This window comes from Notechis scutatus, chromosome Z (genome assembly GCF_049901735.1).
Source record: "Notechis scutatus isolate UNSWTSFEM ecotype Mainland chromosome Z, rNotScu1.2, whole genome shotgun sequence".
NCBI classification, from domain to species: domain Eukaryota; kingdom Metazoa; phylum Chordata; class Lepidosauria; order Squamata; family Elapidae; genus Notechis; species Notechis scutatus.
The window spans coordinates 49450828-49474172 of NC_142025.1; the positions used below are offsets into that span (position 1 = coordinate 49450828).

General features: G+C 36.1%; 1 protein-coding gene across 2 annotated transcripts in view; it reads left to right on the top strand.

Annotated features, from left to right (window-relative positions):
• ITGA8 (integrin subunit alpha 8) overlaps positions 1-6264 on the top strand; it is a 169893-nt gene extending 163629 nt beyond the window's left edge. For both annotated transcript variants that reach the window (XM_026681384.2, XM_087946773.1), the window contains one exon: positions 3187-6264. In XM_026681384.2, the coding sequence (XP_026537169.1) occupies positions 3187-3273 (87 nt within the window). In that variant the 3' untranslated portion in view covers positions 3274-6264. The remainder of the gene's footprint in view (positions 1-3186) is intronic.
• The last annotated feature ends 17081 nt before the right edge of the window (positions 6265-23345 follow it).

The following is a 23345-nucleotide window of genomic DNA, read 5'->3' on the forward strand; positions in this document are numbered from 1 at the left end:
ACAAGCGAAATTCTGCAACGTATTCTTGCAATGAGTGTTTACCTTGAATAATATCCCTCAATTTTCTGTCCACAGTTTGAGATTTAATTGGATTCTCAAACATAACGCTCATCTGTTGAATAAACCCCTGAAATCGTCCAGTAATGGACTATCTTGTACTAATAAGGGAGTAGCCCATTTGGCAGCCTGCCCGGTTAACAAACTAATAATAAAGCCAATTTTAACTCGATCGGTTGGAAAATCCTCCGGCCTCACAGAAAATACAATTGGCACTGACCCAAAAATGTTGAAAACATGTCCGTTTGCCCAGAAAATTTATCTGGCATAGCTATCGGAATTTTTCTCACAGGGGTGCAGGGGAACTCCAGCTGCAGCTGAAACAGTTTGAGAATTGGCAACGAACGATAATAATTGTGTTACCTGATTTTGAAGGGATACGTTGCTCTGAAGTAATTGATTTATTTGCATCTGTTGCTGCTCCACCAATTGTTGCATTTGAGTTGAATCCATCGTTGCAAAGATGGTCTGTTGGGTCCGGAACAAAAATGTTATGTCCCACCTTCTAAAATAAACAGTTAAGGCTGAAAGCAGCAGTCCTTGTAAAGAAAGACAGCAAACAGGAAAATGTTATGTCCCACCTTTTAAAGTAAACAGATAAGGCTGAAAGCAACAGTCCTTGTAAAGAAAGGCAGCAAACAGGAATTTTCACAGATAGCTCCAATAAGTAAAAGTTCCAACGAACTAAATCCAAGACTCAACAAGATTCTTCAGATCAAAATCCTTCACAAAATAATTCCAATAAGTAGAAGTTCCAACGAATTAAATCCAAATCCCAACAAGATATTTCAGATCAAAATCCTCCAAACTGTGCTCTTCAGTTCTCCTTGCAAATAGACACTTTGTTCCGGACAAAGTGCAAAGTCATATCTCTCCCTTTATAGAGTAACTAATTAGTCTAATTGCTGGTCTGCTCTCCTACTGTATCCTCGTTGGTTCCTCCTTGTCAGGAGACGTCTTGTCCTGACATCTACCCAGCAATCATCCAAATTATCATCTTCTTCACCTGAAGATATCATTGGTTCCTCATTATCACCCGCTCCCGCTGACCACCTAATTGAAGGGTGGAGGAGTTTGAAGGTTCAAGCCGATCTTGCAAATCAAATGCATTCATCTCCTCCTCATCGTTAGAACTTGCTGATTCATATAAGTCCTCCTCACTGGAGCTGTCATTCAAAAAACCTGTAGCAGATGCCGGAATCACAACACATATATAATACATATTTATGTTTGTCTTTAAAAAATTAAATTTTTCTCAAAGGATTTTATTTTAATAAAGAAAATAAAGTATTTCAGAGTGTCATGAGTGTAGTTTAAAACTTGAGACTAGATTTTAGTGATTTTTTTTGTATTAAATTCAGATTTGATTTTTGTGCTAGATTATTGTAAATGTAATGTTATGCAGTTTCCTTAGACAGTAATCAAAAACTTCTGAGTGATTAGATGATATTTTGAGTGATTAGATGATATTCTGTCAAGAAGACATGATGGGTAAGATTTACCTTGCATGGAGTGACACAAGTTATTCATTCCTGGCATTAAGTGCTGCTTATGACCTGCCAAGTAGAGCTTTATTTTTTTTTAAATGCATTCCATTTCTTTACATCATCTTCCTAGACTGAGTTACTCAGAGTTACTCATCTAGACAGATAATCCATTACTTAGACTGACTCTTGTTCAACATTAGGCTTTCATCTGCCCCTTGCTTACATTGTTGGAAAACAGATCAATCACAGTGCAACTTGATATGAAATTGCAGTTCACCAACAATAATATTAACCTTAGACTGTCTACTATTGACCTCACCCCTTTCCTAAGAGGTCTGTAGGGGGCGTGCATAAGTGCACCAATGTGCCTACCGTCCCTGTCCTATTGTTTCTTTTATTTTTCTTATATGTATCCATGTATTCATAAGTATGTTTTTACTTATACCTATTATCTTGTAAGCAATTGACAAACCAAATCAAACCAAACCAAATCAAATAAATAAATAAATACTCAATAGAGACTCACCAGCTTTCTGGTCTTCCCATTGGAATTATTCATGTCACAGTTATGATGAGTTTCAGACTTGACATTTGTAAAAATGGTTTTTTCTGATATTGAATATTTGGTTTTCACCATTATATACTTTATAAAGCAATCTATTTGCATAAACATTTCACATTGGGAAAATGAAGAACTGTAGACAGCCTAAGTCCCCAGCGTTAAATATTTGTACCAAAGTAACTTTCTGTGTAGATATCATTCTGCAAAACTAACAACGTTTTCATTTACTATATGTGTCTGGATCTAATTGCTATAAAGGATATCCACAAGATTGAGATATAAAGCTGATATTTCATCATCTACCATCAACTCAAGGCTACGAACTTGCTTAATATTTCTGCCACCAATTTTGTCCATAATAACTTTGGGTGGTGGGTTAGGTATGACTGGCCTAAAGTCCTTCAGCCAGCTTTTATGCCTACGGGAGATCTCACATGGCCTAGTTTAGTCTCTTGTTTCTAAGCCAGCATTTATAACCATTATATCAAACCGTCCTTCTCTCACAACTCCAATGTGACTCTTGTTTTTTAATTTAGTCATAGTCCATTTCTGAGATATGCAACAGAATCTCAATCAGGTCTACTAAATAGTAAACACTGCTATATTTAGTAGATTTATTCCCTAGTTTATTCTCAGATAAATTGAACGCTCTTGGGGACACATTGTGCTTCTGGAAAGTTTGTTTGTTTGTTTGTTTATTTAATTTCTATAGTTCTCCATCTCAATTAATAAGTTCTTATTGTATTAGTGATAGGATTTCCATAGAACAGGATTTTGTTATTGTTGTTTTATGTAGCCTTTCTATCATTTACATAGCACTTGAATTAGTTCCTTATTATCTTACTGTTTTGAAAAAAAAATACCAAAATGACTTAATTTCAAAAGTGCAGATGTTTTAAGTAGCAATTCAAGCTCCACTTGCCAATGATTATTAGAATTACAGTATATCAGGAGACACTTGGATTTGCATAAGTATATTTAGTTGAATCCTAATGGCAGTCTGAAATTTGGAAAGATGATGTTATAATAATCGGATGATTAGTTTTTCAAATTTACTTATATTGTATTGTTTTGTTCCAGTGTGGGTTTTTTGACAGAGCCAGGCCACCTAGAGATGACATGGCCGAAAAAGTGCATCTAACAAGTGACAAGACTACTGAAACATAGAAAATGAGTGTCCAAATCAAGAGTTTGGGTTCATGCTACCAGGAACTTTAAATTGGATCAAGATTGCCAAATAGCTGTAATTGGACTTATGCAGTGTTCTACATATTCTGAACATAGATGACAGAAAATACTACTATCTCTGCCTCAAAATTGATGAGCAACCTTCCATCAAAAAAGAACTAATGAAAAAGAATTGTTTCAGTTTTTCAAACTGATTCTTAGTGAAATTACTGGAAACATTAAAAACAGCCATAAATCCAAATGGAGCAGAGATGGAAAGTCAACAACGCTTAAATAGATAAAAGATGAACAAAACACAGTGTTCAACTCTACTGTATATTGGCAAAATCTTGAGGCATCTCCCTAAGGGTAGGAACTTTTATAAACACTGGCTCAGGGAGGCAAGCAATATTATGGGTAGTATTAAAGTACCTCCAGAAAGCAAAGCTAGCTTTCCAAAACTTCTTGAAAGTAAGACACAAAAGTATTTATCTTTTGTAGACTGGGCATCCTAACAAAAATAGGGTCTGAAATATTTTGTTTTCACCATTTCACCTGTAAATAGACTGAATATATTCTTTGCATTCCATATACTAATTATAAATGTTTGGAAAGAAGCAAAGTTTTATATTCCTTTGTAGGAGAAATGTATTATAAAAATTTATAAAATTTCAGAGTTTGAAAATAAGCCTCAATACAAAAGTATAAAATAGACATTTCCATTTATTTAATGACTCTACATCATGAACAAAACAGATTAAAATTGTTTGCAATATCATGATAGTAAGGAAAAGTATGGTATTCTAGGGAGAAAACTGAAGCAAAAGGAAAAGTGTTGAATCTGTATAGATTATCTGTACTGTATTCTGGTAATATAATCCAGTTCTTTCCAACAGGGGGCCCAGGTCATAGATTGTAAAGGCAAGCCAAAAGAAAAACCAATTGGTAAATTTGATTTGATAAAAAGACTCCATGTAAACTAAATCAGATCAAGAAATAAAAAATAACTCCTCAATCCTTCCCAAGAAAAGTTCTGTGGGTCACAAATTATACAGTTAACATTTGTTTCGAATGGATGGATTATTCAAAAGAATTAAATATTTGGAGATGTACAGTTAAATAAATCATTCCTAAACTCACTAAGAGACATCTGGCTAGCAGATTAAATTTTGAAAGGACCTTCATCAATTTTGTTCAGAACCTTTTTTAATCAAAATGTGTTCCTCTGTTTTTGCTCCTGTGATTTCCCGTAGGTGCAGGCTATTTAGAATTGTATATCTTCCAACAGGAATGTTTTCTGCTGTCTAACAATGATGGTTCAGTGATATTAATTCTGATGCACATATAAGAATGACTCCAGCAACTCTTAGAAGCCTGGGTATGACTCCATGAATGACTTCAGTATAGCGAGCAGATTCGTGAACATTCTTACTTGTTTTTTATAGATTGTATTTTTTTATTGGGCCAAGTCCAAAATAATTTCCAGTCTATAGATTATGTAATGATAGGACAGTAGTATTTTCCTTTGAAAAAAATCAAAATATATTTGTGTTTTTTGAATATTTGCAGCTATAGTTTTTGGCAAAATAATGTACAAAAATGAAAAATTCTGCATACAAGTGTTTATATTTTTCAGCATCTCATTATCTTCTCTTGGATTGGTTTATGGATGCTGTGTCTACCATCAGTTGTCCTAGTTTCAATTGCTCCAATAATCCTACTGTTTGTTCTACAAAAACCAAAAACTATTAAGTAATTTCTGTTGCCATCAAGGTAGACAGAGAGAAAAAAGCCCTATCCCTTTCTGCTGCTAGATTCCTTTGAACATTTTGCATATTTTTCTGCAATTAAGAACTGAGTTGGATGGCAGTGCACCTGCTGATCCATTCTTTAAAGAAGGTTTTGAAAAATATCTAGCAGTTAACTGAGTAGCTGAACAAGTTGCCCTTGTCTTATTCTGAGACTTTTCTCTGAGTTTAGTCCACAGTCTTCGGGTTCCTGGTGGTCCAAGTATTATCTTTTTGACTTTTCCAGATCAACCAAGGTTAACTAGGTGTTATCACCTATTTTTCTAAAAATTCTATCTATTGGCTAGGCTACTATTATTTTAGAGTAACAGAGGCTTTGTAGGAATCAAAGAACCTTTGCAGAGGAATATTTAAACAAGATGTTTAAAATAAACAGAGGAAGCCTGTAATCACTCAACTAAGGACAGGCAACCTCTGGCCCTTGGTCTAATTTCATCTGGCCTTTGATCTAATTTCAAAAGGCCTCTGCAAATGATGAGCTCAAAATTCTGTTAAGAATAAATCCTGTTCTCTGATATTATGTTGACTGGCAAGGAAGAGAAAAGTAAATGTCAGAAAGAATGAGAGAATAAAAGAGGTATTAAAAAGGAGAGAATGATAAGCCATTTACTTTTATTCTAATTTCACTACCTTTCTTCAGATGAGTTATATTACCATTGTTCCCTGTTACAACACACACAAAACTAATTTTGCATCTAAAGAGGCTATATTACTCCATGTAGTTGTCGTCTTAGCCTAACATCTCTACTTGATCATAATTAAACTTATTATGATTTTCATTTCATCACACAATTATCAATTATGAATTGAGAAAAAACAGTCAAGAACAGAGTACTGTTGTTTTGTTTTCCTCTGTATTCATATACCATGTAAAGGTTGACTGCTCTACTTGTAAAAGCAGTTTCGCCTCAACTGATTAATATCCATCTATGTAAACAAAGCAGTTAGTATTGGTTTTGGCAAGAATAGTAAATATTGTTTTATAATCCAGAACTGGCTGCACACATGTACATCAGTGGCCCATAATTCTCTTGGGTGAATGAGATAGAATATGCTTTTTAAATGTTCTTATGTGCAATACTTTTGTATTATCTGTGTACATGGTGCATGTTTACACTGGCATTTGTTTTTCTTAAAAGAAGTTCAGATATATTGATTAAGAAATAAAATAACTGTTATCTTACCTCCATATTTTGTTAACATTTATTTAAAACAGAATCAGCTTTCTACATGGTCCTCTGATCAGACAATCTCTATGAATAGCCACTAACACTAATCTACTGCTTGCCAATGGCTATGAAAATGCAACTTTTTTTTTTTCACCTATATAGATGCACAAAATTCAAGTCAGTGGAGAAATTGAACTTGGACTTTCTCAAAGATCTCTTCATCTGCTAAAATAACACCAATAATGCTGGTGGAGAACCACCAACGTTTGAGCACATGAAGAAGGACCACGTACAATCAGGATCAAAGTCAATCTTTATTCAGTTTCTGATCATTGATTATTTTAGTAAAGAACAAAATAAAAATTGGGAAAGGAAATAATCACAATGAGCTTGTCTCAAGACCATTTTGGACAGTTATATGTTAATCCAGTATCTGACAAATGAGAAATACATAAGACAATATTGCTTCTTTTGAGAAAGTTTTCATATTTCTAGTCTTCAGCATCTTACATTCTTTTGCAAAAATGTTTGCAACATTCAGAGGTTTTTAAAAACAAAAATTATGTCAGTTTTCTAACATTAACTAAAAGTTTTAAACTGAATTGTTGGTAACCATTTTCAGTCAAGTGAAAAAAGTATTTGTTGTTTGAAACACTCAGGTGGTTTTGAGGAGGATGAATAAATGGGAATATACAGGCATCCATACTTGTAGTCTTTTCCAAGTTGGGAAAGACTTGTGACCAAGGACAGCTGAAGGAGCATGTCTATCTATTAAGTTTATTATCTGATACCTTTCCCCAAATGAGTCTACCATTAGAAGAGAGGTGAAGGGGAACTACTAAAATAGAACTCTTTAGTAACATCCCATTTGTGTGATTACTGATCTAAGTATCTGTGTTGCTATCTCCTTTTAAGCAGTAATACCTAACCCTAGCTTGATTAAAAATTTATTACTTTGTTAGTCGGTTCTTAAAATCTTACTATTGCATGCTTTTTATACATTATTTTGAATGGAAGCCATTATACTTGTTAGTCAACTTCACATTGACTAGGTTGATCAAGGGCATCTGTTCGTTCAAGAGCCATACGAGGCTTTGGAGCACATTTCAAGCACCATAGTGTCCTGATTTCAGAGAAGAGTACAGAATTTTTAACAAGTAAAATATAAAATATTTCTGTCCTTTTGATTGTTGTTTTCATATTACACCAATATTTGAGGAACTGCTTAAATGACCTTTCTTCATAGTTAGAGATCAATGGGAAGTCCTAAACAGACAAAGATACTTTGAACTTAATTTCTTGTAGCAAACTTCCTTTTTTGCAAATATTTTGGGGGGGAAATGCTTCACATTCTTCTCAAGTTATTGTTTATGGGCAAGTTCTTTATTTATGCTGACTGGCACACATCCATGTTGAAATACTGTCTGAAATTAGCGCCTCTTGACAATGTAAAATCTTGACTTTAGCTTATGCTGGCACCATAATATGACACAGCAGGAATGTTTTTAATATCTAAGAAACTAGTGTGTTTTTAACTGACTTCAGATTGTGATGCAGGAACATCATTCATTGTTGCTACCCTGCTGTGTGTAAAGCAAATAAATAACAACAAAAAAGCAGCTGATTGGAAAAGAGAATCAGGCAAAAAAAAAACACCCTCCAAGTCCAATATTTGGTTCTCACTGTTGTCTTCTGTGGTTACTAACAGTTCAAAAGAACAGGATGTTTAGTACTGAGGTAATTCTAGCTTTGCCCTTTTTCAATCAAGGGTTATGTCAATATTGTACTGTTCCAGAAACAATCATCTTTGTGGGGAATAAATACTGGTAAATCTTCCAAAGGTGATTGTAACAATTCAAAATACCTTTATTGTCTGCTCACTAGTTTTCATCAAGTTGAAGATGAGGTTAATGCCAAAGCATCACTGATTTTCATCTTGAACTGAAACAGAAAAAAGCTTCAATTGTTTTTTATGACTAAAAACCTTTTTACTGTCTCATGTACTATTTGGAGATAAAATATTGAAATGACACTCTTTCTACCTCCTCCCAATATATGGAGAAGTAAAAAGGCTTTCTTGTTTATCATTACAAAAGCATCTGTCTTTGACAATAAACAGCATGTAGATTTATAAATACTATCTATATAAAGGGAAGTTTAAATATCTTACCTACAGTCTTAAGTTGAAGCAATGTTGATAACCTGTGACCCTAGGGCTCCATATGGCTCACTCTATGTCTTAAGTGAAATCTTCAATATCACTCTAGAAGTTGCCATAAAAATGTAAAAGTATAACTATTTCTTAAAATAAGAGAAAATAAGCCACTCTGGGGAAACTTGAAAACTGGTTTACAATTTTTTTTGTGGGGGGAGGGGGAGTAGATTAATATCACAGAGACAGAAATGTATTTAATACAGGAGAAATAATCCTATTCCACTTTCAATTAATTTAATTAATTACAATTAATTTTATTTCAGATTAATATTAGATTCAAGAAGAAGAGCTAGGAAGTTACTTGAGCAGGGGGATTAACTAGAAGACTTCTAAGGTCCCTTCCAACTCTGTTATTCCATTTTCTGTCATCTGTATTTTGTATTTAAGAAATTAATGAGATATCTTTAGTGGATACAAAACATGTATTTGAGAGCAGATTATTTAAATGTCCAGATGCATCACCAGCCAAATTCAGCCAAAGGCTCTTGTCTATTATTCTGTAACCTATTTTAAAACATAGTATTAAAGTTCCAAATTATGAAAAGTTGTTATTTTCGTCATTTAAAGAGCAATAGCTATTATTGATAACGCCAACTTTAAGTGACAAATTACCATTATTCCAAAACCATTTGGAAGACCAGCTTATTGCATTACCATCTGCCTGGAATCAGCTAAGGTTGTTATTTCAAGGCAAACATTAAGCAACTGCAAAGCCAGCAGAAAATTGTTTCCCAAACTGTATGGAAAGCCAGCCAAGTGGGTGGGAGCCATTAATAGTCATTTCACCTCCTTTCCATTTCAGCTACCAAGGTCTTACAAGAATCTGCCCTAGGTTTCTGTTAAAAGAGTCGACTCACCCCCTGAAGCATTGCTATATCAGCCATGGCATTTGGTTACAAAATACTCATACTTTTGAAATAATTTCCTTTCAAACAATATATTACATTGATCTCTTATGCATGAATGGCTGCTTCTCAGGGGTGGGATGCTCCCGGTTTGGCCCGGTTCTATAGAACCGGTAGGTCTGAAGAACAGCAGACACCTTATAAAAGCACAATTTAACCCAATACCACAAAAAAAAGAAAAGCAAGACACTCTAAATAAAGCAGCATATTTCCACAAAAAGTCTCTAATAAACTCTAAACTGAGAAAAAAGACAAACATAAAATAAAATGAAGAGAGAAACATATAACTAAAACAGAAAGCAGCAAATAGCCTGAATCTGCAAAGATGAAGTCAAAAAAACTAACGCTCAGAATAAACTAAGACTTGCAAAGGTGCCTCCAATATGAACAGGAATGGGGATGCATAAAGAAACAAGAAAAAAAAATCAAAGAAACAGTCCACTAAAAAGATGGCAAGGAAGTGATGGGTAGCAAGCAGGGAGAAAGCAGAACTGTTTAACTTTTTCTTTGCATCTGTCTTCACAAAAAAGAAAAAAATTACCAAAAGCAATACTGTAGGCAACAGACTAAAAATGCAAATCAAGAAAATGCAAAAATAGAAAGCAAAAAAAAAAATGATAAGAGAACACCTAGCCATTTAGACAGGTGCAAATCACCAGGATCAGATGGATTACATCCCACAGTTCTGAAGGAGCTGGAAGATGTGATGTCAAAACTACTGAAGATATTCTTTCAGAGCCACTCAAGCACTATAGAACTACCAGAGGACTGAAAAAGAGCTGATATGGTTCCAATTTACACAAAAAAGAAAAAAAAATGATCCAGGAAACTACAAACCATCCAACATGACATTGATATCTACCAAGATCCTGATAAGATAACCAAGCATTTCTGAGCATCTAGAAATGAACAAAACAATAGAAGCCCACACTGGTTTGTCAAAGACAGGTCATGCCAGACAAATCTTACTGCCTTCTTTAACAAAGTGATTAAATTAGTGGATAAGGGAAACACTGTGTACATAGTTTACTTAGACTTCAGTGGGGCAAATTAGAGCACAGCCTACTTCTTGGCAAAGTAGAACAATGTGGGATAGTCAATACCACCATCAGTTGGATTCACCATTGGCTGATCAACCATACTCAGTGGGTAGTTCTCAATGGAACTGCAACTATCCTGTAATCTGCAACTCTTACACTGCAAAAACATATGGACTACTCAACTCGACCAGGGCAAAGCAATAGACGCAATCTACATAGACTTCTGCAAAGCCTTTGATTCAGTGGTACACGACAAACTACTCCTAAAAATAAAATCTTATGGTATCTCTGGACAACTGAATAACTGGATAGAAGCATTCCTGTCAAACAGACAACAAATGGTCAAAATTGGGAACGCCCTATCAAATCCAGTACCTGTCAATAGTGGTGTTCCCCAAGGCAGTGTTCTAGGACCAACTCTCTTCATAATCTACATAAACGACCTTTGTGATCATATCAAGAGCAATTGCGTTCTCTTCGCTGATGATGTAAAGCTGTTCAATACCACAGACAATACTACTACCCTTCAAAAAGATCTAGACTATGTATCTGAATGGTCTAACATATGGCAACTCCAAATCTCAACAAATAAATGCTCTGTCTTACATATTGGTAAAAAAATCAGAAAATAAAATACAAGCTGAATAGTCAAGATCTTGTTGATGACCCAAGCTCTGTAAAGGACCTGGGAATACTCACCTCTAATGATCTAAGTGCTAGAGCTCACTGCAACTACATAGCCAAAAAGGCATTAAGAGTTGTTAACCTAATCCTACGTTGCTTTTTCTCTGGTAATATCTCACTACTAACCAGAGCATACAAAACATTTGCTAGACCAATACTCGAATACAGTTCATCAGTCTGGAATCCTTATCACGTATGTGATATTAACACAATTGAGAAAGTCCAGAAGTATTTCACAAGAAGAGTTCTCCACTCTTCTACCCGTTATAGAATACCTTACGCCACCAGACTCGAAATTCTAAAACTAGAAAACCTCGAACCACGCCGTCTTCGGTCCGACTTAAGCATGGTATATAAAATCATACATTGCAATGTCCTACCTGTCAATGAATACTTCAGCTTTAACCATAACAACACAAGAGCACACAACAGATACAAACTCAAAGTAAACCGCACCAAACTTGATTGCAGGAAATACGACTTCAGCAATAGAGTGGTCAATGTCTGAATACTCTACCCGACTCTGTAGTCTCTTCCCCAAACCCCAAAAACTTTAACCTTAGACTGTCTACTATTGACCTCACCCCTTTCCTAAGAAGGTCTGTAGGGGCGTGCATAAAGCGCACCAACGTGCCTACCGTCCCTGTCCTATTGTTTCTCTTATTCTTTTATTTTTCTTATATGTACCCATTTCATATATTCACAACTATGTATACACTTGTACTTATTATCTTGTAAACAATTGACAAATCAAAATAAATAAATAAATAAATAAATAAAACTACATGGATAGAAACATGCAGTGGGGTATCTCAAGGTTCTGTCTTAGGCCCAATACTCTTCAACATCTTTATAAGTAGCCTAACTGATAAAAAGAGATCAAATTTGCAGATGACACCAAGCTTGGGAAAACAACAAGCACTTTAGATGATAGATTCAAGATTCAGAAAGATTCTGATAAACTTGAACACTGGGCCTATCCAACAAAATGCAATTTCGTGATGAAAAATGTAATTTCCTACACTTGGGCAAGAAAAATCAAATGCACAGATATAGAATAGGTGGTTACTAGGTCAATCATAGCAACTGTGAGAAACATGTATGGGGCGTGCATAAGCGCACCAACGTGCCTACTGTCCCTGTCCTATTGTTTCTTTTATATATATATTTATTTTTCTTATATGTATCCATGTATTTATAACTATGTTTTTACTTATACCTGTTATCTTGTAAGCAATTGACAAATAAAAAATAAATAATAAATAAATAAAAATAAACATCTAGGTGTCCCAGTATACCATCAGTGTGCTGCTGCTGCCAAAAAAGTTAATGCAGTCCAAATTCAAGTTGCGTAGTTTCAAGATCACCTGAAATGATAGTACTACTTTATACTAATGTGATGGGACCACACTTGGAATACTGCATCTACTTCTGGTCACCAAAATACAAAAAAATGTTGAGACCCTAGAAAGAGTGCAGAGAAGAACAGCAAAGATAAGGGGTCTGGAGGCTATATGATGAACAATTGAGGGAACTAAGTGTGTCTAGTCTGAGAGAAAGGCAAGAAGTTATATAATAGCAGTCTTTACTTTATCAATATTAAATATTGCATATTCCATAATCAATACTCTTTGTAATAATTTTTATTGAAATTTAAAAATTCAAAGATAAAAAAACTAAAAGTAAAAACTAAAACCTGGAAAAATATAAAATTAAAAAGTCCAAAGAGAAAAAATGGGAGGAAGAGAGAAAAAATAAAAAAGAGATTTTTGGTATGTGAGATGTTGCCATAGGAAATCTGTATTGAAGAGAAGTCTTTTTAAATAAATCAAGTAGGACTTTATATACACTCAAAATATCAAAGGCAGGGGGGAGGAATTTGTACATCCCCCTGTTCAGGAGTTTTATGTGGGGAAGAACAGAAGTAATTGTTTCCATTAATAAACCAGATCAATGGATATTTCTATATTGTTGCTCTTTATGAATTTTGTCAGAGCTCAAGAGTTGATGAAAAATTGGGATTTGGTCAACTATTGTGACATTTCTCTCTCACAGCTCAAGTAATTTTTTGTAGATTTACTTCATTCCCCTGAGGTTAAATGGTCTATTTTTCTTATTAAAAATCCATATGATTTTCTTATTAAATTATTATTTTCTTTTCCATATTTCAGCAGTATAGCATGGGATATCCTTTCATACTAAAGATTTTCTTTGAGATTATATATTGTTGGGCATTGCAGGACAGTGTAATTTTTGTCACAGTTTCCTAAAAAATTCAAAAACTGCATTTCCATGAACAATACATATTTCCATTGAAATTTTCATGATTATTTCAGAATACTGTAGTCCTTAAACTGCCCTAGCCGTGTAGGCTATGGAGTCTATCCGTGTCCTTTTTGGAAAGACAGTATATTGCATCATTAACATTTAGAATGACACTTGCCAAAATGTTTCCCATATATTGGTTTTTTTGGGAAAGATTTCTAAAATTATTTTTAGATTTAAAATAATAATAATAATAATAAAGAAATTGAAGGATTATATATGGAGACAGTTAAAGGTTGTAGCATGGAGACAGCTGAAATGTAGGCAAAATAGAAGCTCCTTGTGTACAGCAATGTTATTTTCTTCAGGAAAAATATAGAAATGAATTGCTTAGCTTCAGTGAATTAAATCAAATCTTATGGAAACTCTATGAAGAAGACTATTTATAGAAATGATCCCCCATCATTTTATAGTGCCTCTTAGTTGCTTTCCAGTTTTGCCAATGTAACTGTTGAATCAGTCTGAGAAGAACAGATCCATCTAATTTTTATTAAGTTATATCTGTGAATACCAAGTGATCAATTCCAAGTTTAACAATGGAAAGCATCCAAGACTAGAGGTAGACTTAGACATTTCATAACCTGGAGAAAGGAAAGCAAGGCACCATTTCAATTTCATATACAAAAATGATTGCCTCTACTGCAGCCTCAACTGCACCCGAGGGCAGTCAGCTGGCTTAGGAATATAAAGGGTCTATAGCATTCACAATGTTTTCCCTCAACTTCTCACTATCAAACATTTGCTGGTGGTGCCTCTCTAATAATTATATGATTTAATCCAATTTTCTTCTTGCTTGGGGCTTTCCAGACATTTCCCAGAATTCCAAGCCAACAACAGACAGTTTGTTAAAAACCTATAGAGATGATAGAAATAGGAAAGAGATGGATATGGGCAGGAGGGAGGGAGAGGAGAAAGAGAGAGATGATACAGTGATAGAGATAAAAATAGAGGTAGAGATGGAGAGATGATATAGAGATAAAGATGATAGAGGCAGATAATAGAGACAGAGAGATAGTGATAGATTGACAGATAGATCAACAGACATAGAGACAGAGATACGATATAGAGATAGAGTTATTAAATTAAAAGCTGGAGGAAGGAGACTGTTGAGCAAGGAATAGCATTAAAGGACAATATGGCTGAAGGATCTGACCTCCCTTATACTACTTGGAGAACCCTGAATAGGTTAAGAATTGGACTGCCTGAATGTAAAACCAATATGTTTAAGTGGATGTTAAGTTATGTTAAGTTAAGTTATGTTCTGTGAATGTGGAGATAACAATATGCTATGTGATTGTGGAGAGACACAGAATCCCGTTCATCTGCTGGTATATGACTTATTTTTGGTCAATGACAAAGCGAAGAAGATGGGTTCATTCTACAGTTTAGAGGAGAAAGAGAAAGAGGAGGAGGAGGAGGAGGAGGAGGAGGAGAAGGAGGAGAAGGAGGAAGAAGAAGAAGAAGAAGAAGAAGAAGAAGAAGAAGAAGAAGAAGAAGAAGAAGAAGAAGAAGAAGAAGAAGAAGAAGAAGAAGAAGAAGAAGAAGAAGAAGAAGAAGAAGAAGAAGAAGAAGAAGAAGAAGAAGAAGAAATCACAGTGGGGGAAGTACTTTGCTGTAGTGACAGTTATTCTATGATGCCACATACAATTTTCTATCAGTTTTTGGCAGAGATAGGTTTCAAAGTCATTGGAGGTTTTATAGTATATGGCTCACCAGAGACTTCTATCAGCAGTTTCAGCTTCTATTTGGCAAGATGTCACAGTGGCATGGGGTTTCTTTCACATAGTGCTAGTGTAGTTGATCTCGAGGTCTCTTTCCACACTCCAGTACTCTACAGAGCAAACTGGCAAGGTATACAGTGGTCATCCATTGTGATGATATGTCCCAAACTTCATCTAGGCTCTGATAATCAGGGTGTCAGGATTCCAGCAATTGTCCTAATTAAATCATGAGCCTTGAGAGAAACTTCAAAAAACTTCAAAGAATTCATTAGGAGTGACATACTGGTATGACCTGTATGAAGCCGATTCTGGCATATGTAATTACATTCACCTGTGACCCCACTTACCCCCTCCCCCCTGGGTGTGCCATAAATCAGTTTCTCCAATAAAGCACATGGCTAGGTGTCATCCATCACATTCTCCAATTAAAGTTTTTCATGGGCAAAAGTTTCAGTCGCTTAACTACAATCTTTTTTAAGATAAAGTTGGAATGTGCTTCTAAGTTCATTTGCCGTATGCTTCTCCTGTCCTTCCCCCCCACCCCAACTTGGAAACACAGGTAGGAATGTTTTACAAGTTGACACAGGGTTTCAATGGTGGTGGAATGGCCTTGAGGGAATGGCCCTGAGGGACAAGAGGAAAAGCTGCTACCAAGATAATGTAAAATAAAAGAGATTTGAATCCAGGACAGGAATGTAATGTGAGTAAGCCGCTCAGACATGCCCTCTCCAATTCTCACAAATGACAAAGGGAGGGAAGAGGGAAATGCATTCAGGTTTGCAAGATTATGTTATTCTAACTTTACAATAAAAGTAATAGTAATCTACATGACATAGATTCTTAGTCCAATTTACCTTGAAATGCTGACTTAAGTGCATCACATTAATTTACAGTAGAGTGCTACTTTGGTACTCATTGATAATTGGTTCTGGTAGACGCAATAAATATCAAAAATAATGAGTATCAAACAATTTTTTTCCATAAGGAACAATGTAGTCAATCACAAAGCAGCTGACACCAAGTTATAGCTTATGCATCGAGTACCAAACAAATGATGAATACAAGGATAAAATGTTCATGTCAAAAGCATTGAATATCAGATTTGATGAATTTCAAAGCAGTTGAAGGTACCATTGTATTTTTCAGTTTCCAGGTACTTAGCATGCACAAATATTCAACAGAACAGCATTGCCCTTTGGGTCTCTTTTTGAGGCTGATTTTCTTACTTTTGGTGATGTACGCTGGGTCAGACAATTGGTGAAACATTACTGGGCAATTACCTGCTAATTTAGATACTATATATTGATGTGGTTTTTTTTTTTTAATCTTCTTTCTGCTTAGGACAACTGTAAAACTCAAACACATATTATTATATATGGCAAAGTGTTCGCTCCCACTTTTTCTTCACCATGAAATCAAATAGGGACTTCATAGATGATTCCCCGTATATCCATAGCTAACATGGCTGAAGGGCATTGGATGCCCCTTGGAAAATTAGTTCTGCAGCTTTTCTTTTCAACTTTAATACTCCAAAGTATAAACTAAACAGAAAACACAAAATGTACAAGAAAAATATAAAAAAAGATATTTTCTAAAAAAGGAGAAAAGAAAGTTATTCCTTGCAGTTTCAATACTGAAACATCTGCATTATGTTGGCTTCAGTGATAATCTATTTCTATATTCTCATGAGACAATCAAGGACCATAAATTATTAAGGCTTCCTTAGTTTTAAAAATCCCAAATGCTTTGAAAGACATAAAAACCTAGACGTCTTATCCCAACTTAGATTTTGTGTCAGTACTTGGCAGATTTAAGCTTGAAAAGATAGGAGAAAATTCTCAGATGTCATAGAGCAGGTCTTTTTTATGATCCTAGAGGGAATATTAAATACACATATACACTCACACAGTATTCTTCACCAATGCACTTGTAAACATACAATACATATTTGAAGATATATCCACAGCCTTATATAACCTGGCCTTTTCCCAGCATCTCCAGACAAGCATGACCACTGCTGTTGTTGTCCAACACTTTCAGAGGGCAGAAGGCTGATCCTAATTTTTTATTAAAAAAACAGATAAATCATAAAATGTGATTATGAAAAGTCTTAACAAAGATTAGATCTCTTGGTTAATGTTTATTCTTTTTTAGGATGCATCCCTTAAATGACTGTATCTGTAGTCAGATCAAGTAGGGACTAAATCTGGGGAAGTTCAAAATATTTACCACCATTGCATTACATTTGTCTCTATGTTTTCTCCCAAACTTCTTTGTCAGAATTCTAAGCCACAATTATACAGAATTTCATTCAAAAAAAAAATCATATATTGTAATAGTTAGATTTAAAATTATGATCTGAATACCACTGAGTACTTTGTTCTTCTTCTAACCCTGTAGAATCTTGTGGGGGGATATAAAAGCACTTTCCTTTAACATAATAACCTTCCATGATATAACAGGGCCAAATTTATTGAGAGAGATGAAGCTGACAAAACAAAGATCTAAACTGAAACAGATCAGATCTCGCCAGGGAAGAAAAACATCCTGAATATTTCCCCCAGTGCATCCCTGTTCTGCACAGCTGAAAAAGTGGTTCAGAATGTTCCAGACAGCTCCATTAAAAGGCCCCTCCCTTCTTCCTCCTGGTCATATGATCCAGAGCAGTATATATGCCACCTGTACTATATTTCCTAGCATATACACATACACACAGAGAAATGATGATGATGATGATGATAACAACAACCTTTATTGTCATTGTACATATATACAACAGAATTTAGTCTCTACTGGTGCTATCCATAACAAAAATACAATAAGGTAAAGGTTCCCCTCGCACATACATGCTAGTTGTTTCCGGCCCTAAGGGGCAGTGCTCATCTCCATTACAAAGCGAAAGAGCCAGCACTGTCTGAAGACGTTTCCATGGTCATGTGGCTGGCATGACTAAATGTTGAAGGTGCACGGAACGCTATTGTCTTCCCACCAAAGTGGTCCCTGTTTTTCTACTTGCATTTTCCTGTGCTTTCAGACTTCTCGGTAGGCAGAAGCTGGGACAAGTAACGGGAGCTCACTCTGTTACGCGTTGCTAGGGATTCGAACCACTGAACTGCCAACCTTTCTGATCGACAAGCTCAGCGCCTTAGCCACTGAGCCACTGTGTCCCTAGCAAAAAAAAGTATTATTATTTTTAATTATTAATAAAAAAAATACAATACAACATGAATAATATAGAAAATGGTCCTCATGCAACACTTCAAGAGATTGGGAAAATGTCAAAAATGCTAGTTTCCGGGCAATTGTTCAGCGCTTCATATAAATGCCTGGGCATCTTATGGTCCACATCCAACCTTTCAGCTATACCTGTCTGTCTTCAGCGGTGGCAAAAAAATGAATGGTGGTGGGGAGGCAGGTGTCAGGGATGGAACAGGAGGTGACTCTTCACAAAAGTCTTTTTCTTACGCAGCCCCTTGGGAAAGTTAATTGTTCACCACTGGTTTAAATTGTTAAATATATATTTAGAGAGCTAAGGTCTGCAATCCCCCAACTATATTTTCATTCTGTCTTGTACATTACCCAGATCTTTTGCATCACGATAATCCTAAGCACGTGCATCTCATAGTGATCCTTTCAAAGAGATTTATGTGCTCACTCCTCAAAAAAGATGTCTTTGATTGCAACTCCTACAATTTTCAGCCATCCAAGGATCTATTTGGTATAATTGCTCACATCTGTGGTGGCTAAAGATATAGCTAGGAGCCTTCAAACAATCCTTCATGCCCTATTATATCATGATTGGATTATGATAATGTGCTCTACATAGGATTGATCTTGAAGACCACTCAGAAGCAACAGTTGGTTCAAAATGCACTGGTGTGGAAAAAAAAATACATCAGATGTCACCACTGCTGCATGAGATATAATGAAAGCCTGTTGGCTTCTGAAAGCAAGGTGGTTATCATCTACACAGTGGTGGGATTCAAAAATTTTTTTTTACCACCGGTTGTGTAGGCATGGCTTGGTGGGCATGGTAGGGGAAGGATACTGTAAAATCTCCATTCCCTCCCCACTCCTGGGGAAAGTTACTGCAAAATCCCATTCCCTCCCCACCCCACTAAACTGATGTCCAGCTCCATTCTTCTGTGCAGGGCAACAAAAGAAGACCCATCTGATAAGCTGGGACTCAGGAGGCAGAGAATAGATGGGGGTGGGGCCTGTCAGAGGTGGTATTTGCTGGTACTCAAAATTTCCGCTACCGGTTCTCTAGAACTGGTCAGAACCTGCTGAATACAGCCCAGTAGATGGGCCAGTATAGGGCCAGTAGACCTAAATGATTTGTCTCCAATCATTTCCATTCAGTACATTCCAGAAAAATTAAATTATCTTGTGGAACCTAAGAAGTATGCCTTTTCTGTGGTGGCCCCTTTACCTTCTGAAACAACATTCTCTCACAATAAGGATGGCACCCTGTCTCTTGTGTTTTTGAAAACTTTGAATATCTGACATTGGTCCCAGGCCAGGGTTGATGTTTGAGATTGGTTGTTTTGTTTAGTTGATTCTGCTGTTAAATCATTTTAGTCTGGGTTGGCTATTTGATTTAATAATTTTAACTGTTTTTAAGGTTTTTTTTCTTTTTTTATACATTATCAAGAGTCTACAGGAGTTGGGTGCAAATAAATTAAAATAAATAAGTTTATTTCCCAACTAAGTGATTGGAAGTATCAGCCAGCACGAAGTACCATTTTTCATTCCCAGAATCAAAAAACTATCCTGTTGCCCTCTAAGAAGCATATTACAAAGACAAGATTGAGACCATCTAGTGAGAACTGATTATCTGCCCTGGAGTTACAAACAAAAAGGGGTATTGATTTAGCTACATGGAGTTCCTGAACTAAATCACTCCCAAATGTTGATTTTGCTTCCACCTACTCATAAAGAGTTAAGTACATTTCCCATATGCTAGGGGGAATTCAAGGACACTGAGTGTGTTTCTGTGTGTGTGTATCTATAAAATGTGTCCCACAGCTTTCTTTAATGTGCTTTTAGATTCAATGTTCCTTCGATGGAGTATGGTGATATAAACATTTGTTGCATATTGTGCTATTAAAATGGCTCCACATTGTCCTGTAAGTTCAGTAAATATATTTTGTTTATATAAAGTCAGGAATTTCTGAAACTTGCAATCCAGAATATTTCCATATGGAATATTTAAAATAAATTTTAAAAGATATGCAGTGAACAACTCTGTTTTGCGTTTATTTGTTTCATATGGCTTGTTGGTAACCCTTGGCTCTACAGCAACTGCCAAAGAGTCAGTATAAATCAGAATGAAGGATTAAAAAGAATACTGGCATGCTAATATCAGTGGCCATTTTTCTTCAAAAATGCTTATGGTTGCTACATTCAGTCTTTTATAAACTGATGCTTTCAAAGCCTTCAGAAGGAATTAAAATTTTCTGTAAGGAGGGTATGAATGGGGAACACTGATGATCAGCCAGTAGAAATCAAAAATTCCATATATGTAAGTTTTTCCTAATCTTCTGTCTTTCCAACGTGTTGGGCCTCAGCTGTCACTTTCCACCAGCATGGCTAATGATTCCAAAAGTCTTGCTTTACATCTATCATCATTAGACAGGCATGAATTCTGGAAAATATGATTCCATATAACTGAAAGGCACCAAGTTGGAGAAGGTCACCATAACTGAATGGTTTGAAACATAAGCTAGAGTTCTTTGCTTCTTCCATGGACATTTGATAGAGGGTCTTATGATGATACCTCCTTACTTGCCTTATTTCTGTGTCTTCTTCAGGTTGCCTCCAATGATATTCAGGGTGATCTCCTTTGAAGCAAAAACCTCAACTTCTTAAACTCCTCTGTGATGCTTAACCCAGCCATGTGAATATCTATATGAATGGAGAGAGTTAATCCCCTGTTGAGAGATAATAAAATGGGATACAAAAGTTTATTGAACCAGGGTACAGAAATGTTAATGCATCTGGGTTTATACTTGATAGGTTGGCCCTGGTGGATAATCTAAATCAACACACCAATGAAGAGTTAATACTAGTCAAAACCAATGATGAAAAATCTTCAACCTGAAGAAACAGCTGACAATGGTTTCTTGAAGTATTTTTTTTTAGTATTTAGTATTTATTTGATTTGTCAATTGCTTCAATGCGTGCTTCAATGTGAGTGATATTGAGTTGCCACATCCACCCAACCCACACCCACCAACTAGGCCACGCCCACAGAACCGATTGTTAAAAATTTGAATCCTACCCCTGCCTGGGTCTAATACTTTAACCACTCTACGACACTGGTTTTACAGGTGATCTGGATATCAGGAGGCACACCAAGCACATGGGAAAAAGTTGTCACAAGCCTCATCCTTTTTTTACGTAGATAGCCTAAGCCACAAGTGAAAATGCTACCATAAGTATACACTTCATGATTAATGAAATATTTCTGCAGATAATCCAATTCCAAAATCAAATATTGAGAGAGAAGAAGCAGTCCATAAAGAGCAGGCTGGTTTTGTACAAATTAGGTTTATTGTGACCAAATCATATATTACAAGATATGGAAGTATGAATCAATTGTAGCAAAGGACAAGGGTGGGATTCAATTTTTTTAACAACTGGTTCTGTGGGCATGGCTTGGTGGGAATGACTTGGTGGTCATGTGACTAGGTGGGCATGGTTTGGTGGTTATGTGACTGGTTGAGGCACCAAAATAACCCAGATGTCTCCTGCTGAAGACAAGGGGATGGACTAGATGACCTCTGAGGTCCTTTCCAGCTCTGGATTGCCAGGGTTTGTGGTCCTTCCTTCCTCTCCTCTTTCTTTCCCTCCCTCCCTCTATCCATCCCTCCATCCCTCCATATCTTATTCACTTTCCCTTTCCTCTTTCTCCCTTCCCTCCCTCCCTCTTTCTTTCTTTTTCCCTTCCCTTCCTCCCTCCCTCCCTCCCTCCCTCCCTCCCTCCCTCCCTCCCTCTCTTTCTTTCTTTCTTTTTTCTTTCTTTCTTTCTTTCTTTCTTTCTTTCTTTTCTTTCTTTCTTTCTTTCTTTCTTTCTTTCTTTCTTTCTTTCTTTCTTTCTTTCTTTCTTTCTTTCTTTCTTTCTCCTTTCCCTCCCTTTCTTTCTTCCCTCCCTCCCTTTCTTTATTTCTGCACCCCCTAAGCCCTGTTTTTGCTCCCAGGAGGCTTCCCTATACTTACCTGGGAGCCAGATGGGCCTCATGGGGACACCTGGGAGGGGAGGGGAGGGTGGGGCCAGATGGTCTTCAGAACTACCAGTTCAGTGAACTGGATGTAAAATTAACATCTGGTTCACAGGAACCGGCCCGAACCGGCTGAATCCCACCCCTGGCAAAGTACTCATCATAACATTCATTCACTTTATAGCTGTCTATGACAGTGTGTATTGTTCAGCTCATCGGAAGGCATTTGCTGTTGAAAGAATGCCAGATTAATTTATCGGACTCCTTAAGCTGTTCTTAAGCTTAACTTGCAGGGCTTCCATTCAAAAACCATCAGAAAGCTTCCCAGTTTGCACTGGGGTACTCCAGGGATGCATCTTCTCTTAATTACTGTTCAGTACAAGCAGTATTGTATTGAGAATATTTACTAACACAGTCGGGATAATCACAATCAGAATTTCCACTGGTAAGCAAGGCAAGTGAGTCATACTTTACCATTTTTTTGCCATGATTGTTAAGTGAGTCACTGCAGTTTTTAAATGAATCATGAGGTTGTTAAGCAAATCTGAGTTTCTTCATTGACTTTGCTTGTCAGAAGTCTACTAAGAAGGTTGCAGATGCTGATCAAATGACTTCAGGATGCTACAATTATTGTAACTTTCAAGACTCACTAAATTAATGGTTGTAAGGTGAGGATTACTACAACAGATATCTTCATTAGAAAATAGTATGGAGTTGAATTTGATTATGTTTATCACTAATGTCATGTATGCAAATGACAATTTTTGCTAGAATCTACTGTTATTCTCTGTGACATCAAAATAGATTCATCCTCTATGAAATGCTCAACTGGTACCACCAGGGCAACTTTTGACTTATTCATATGGCAATTACAGCAGAAGTCTAACATTATCATTTGGTCAAAATGAAAATGTTTCAGTCACTGATACTACTTGTGTTACATGGGACCAAATCATAGACACTTCTATGCCAGAGATCCAAA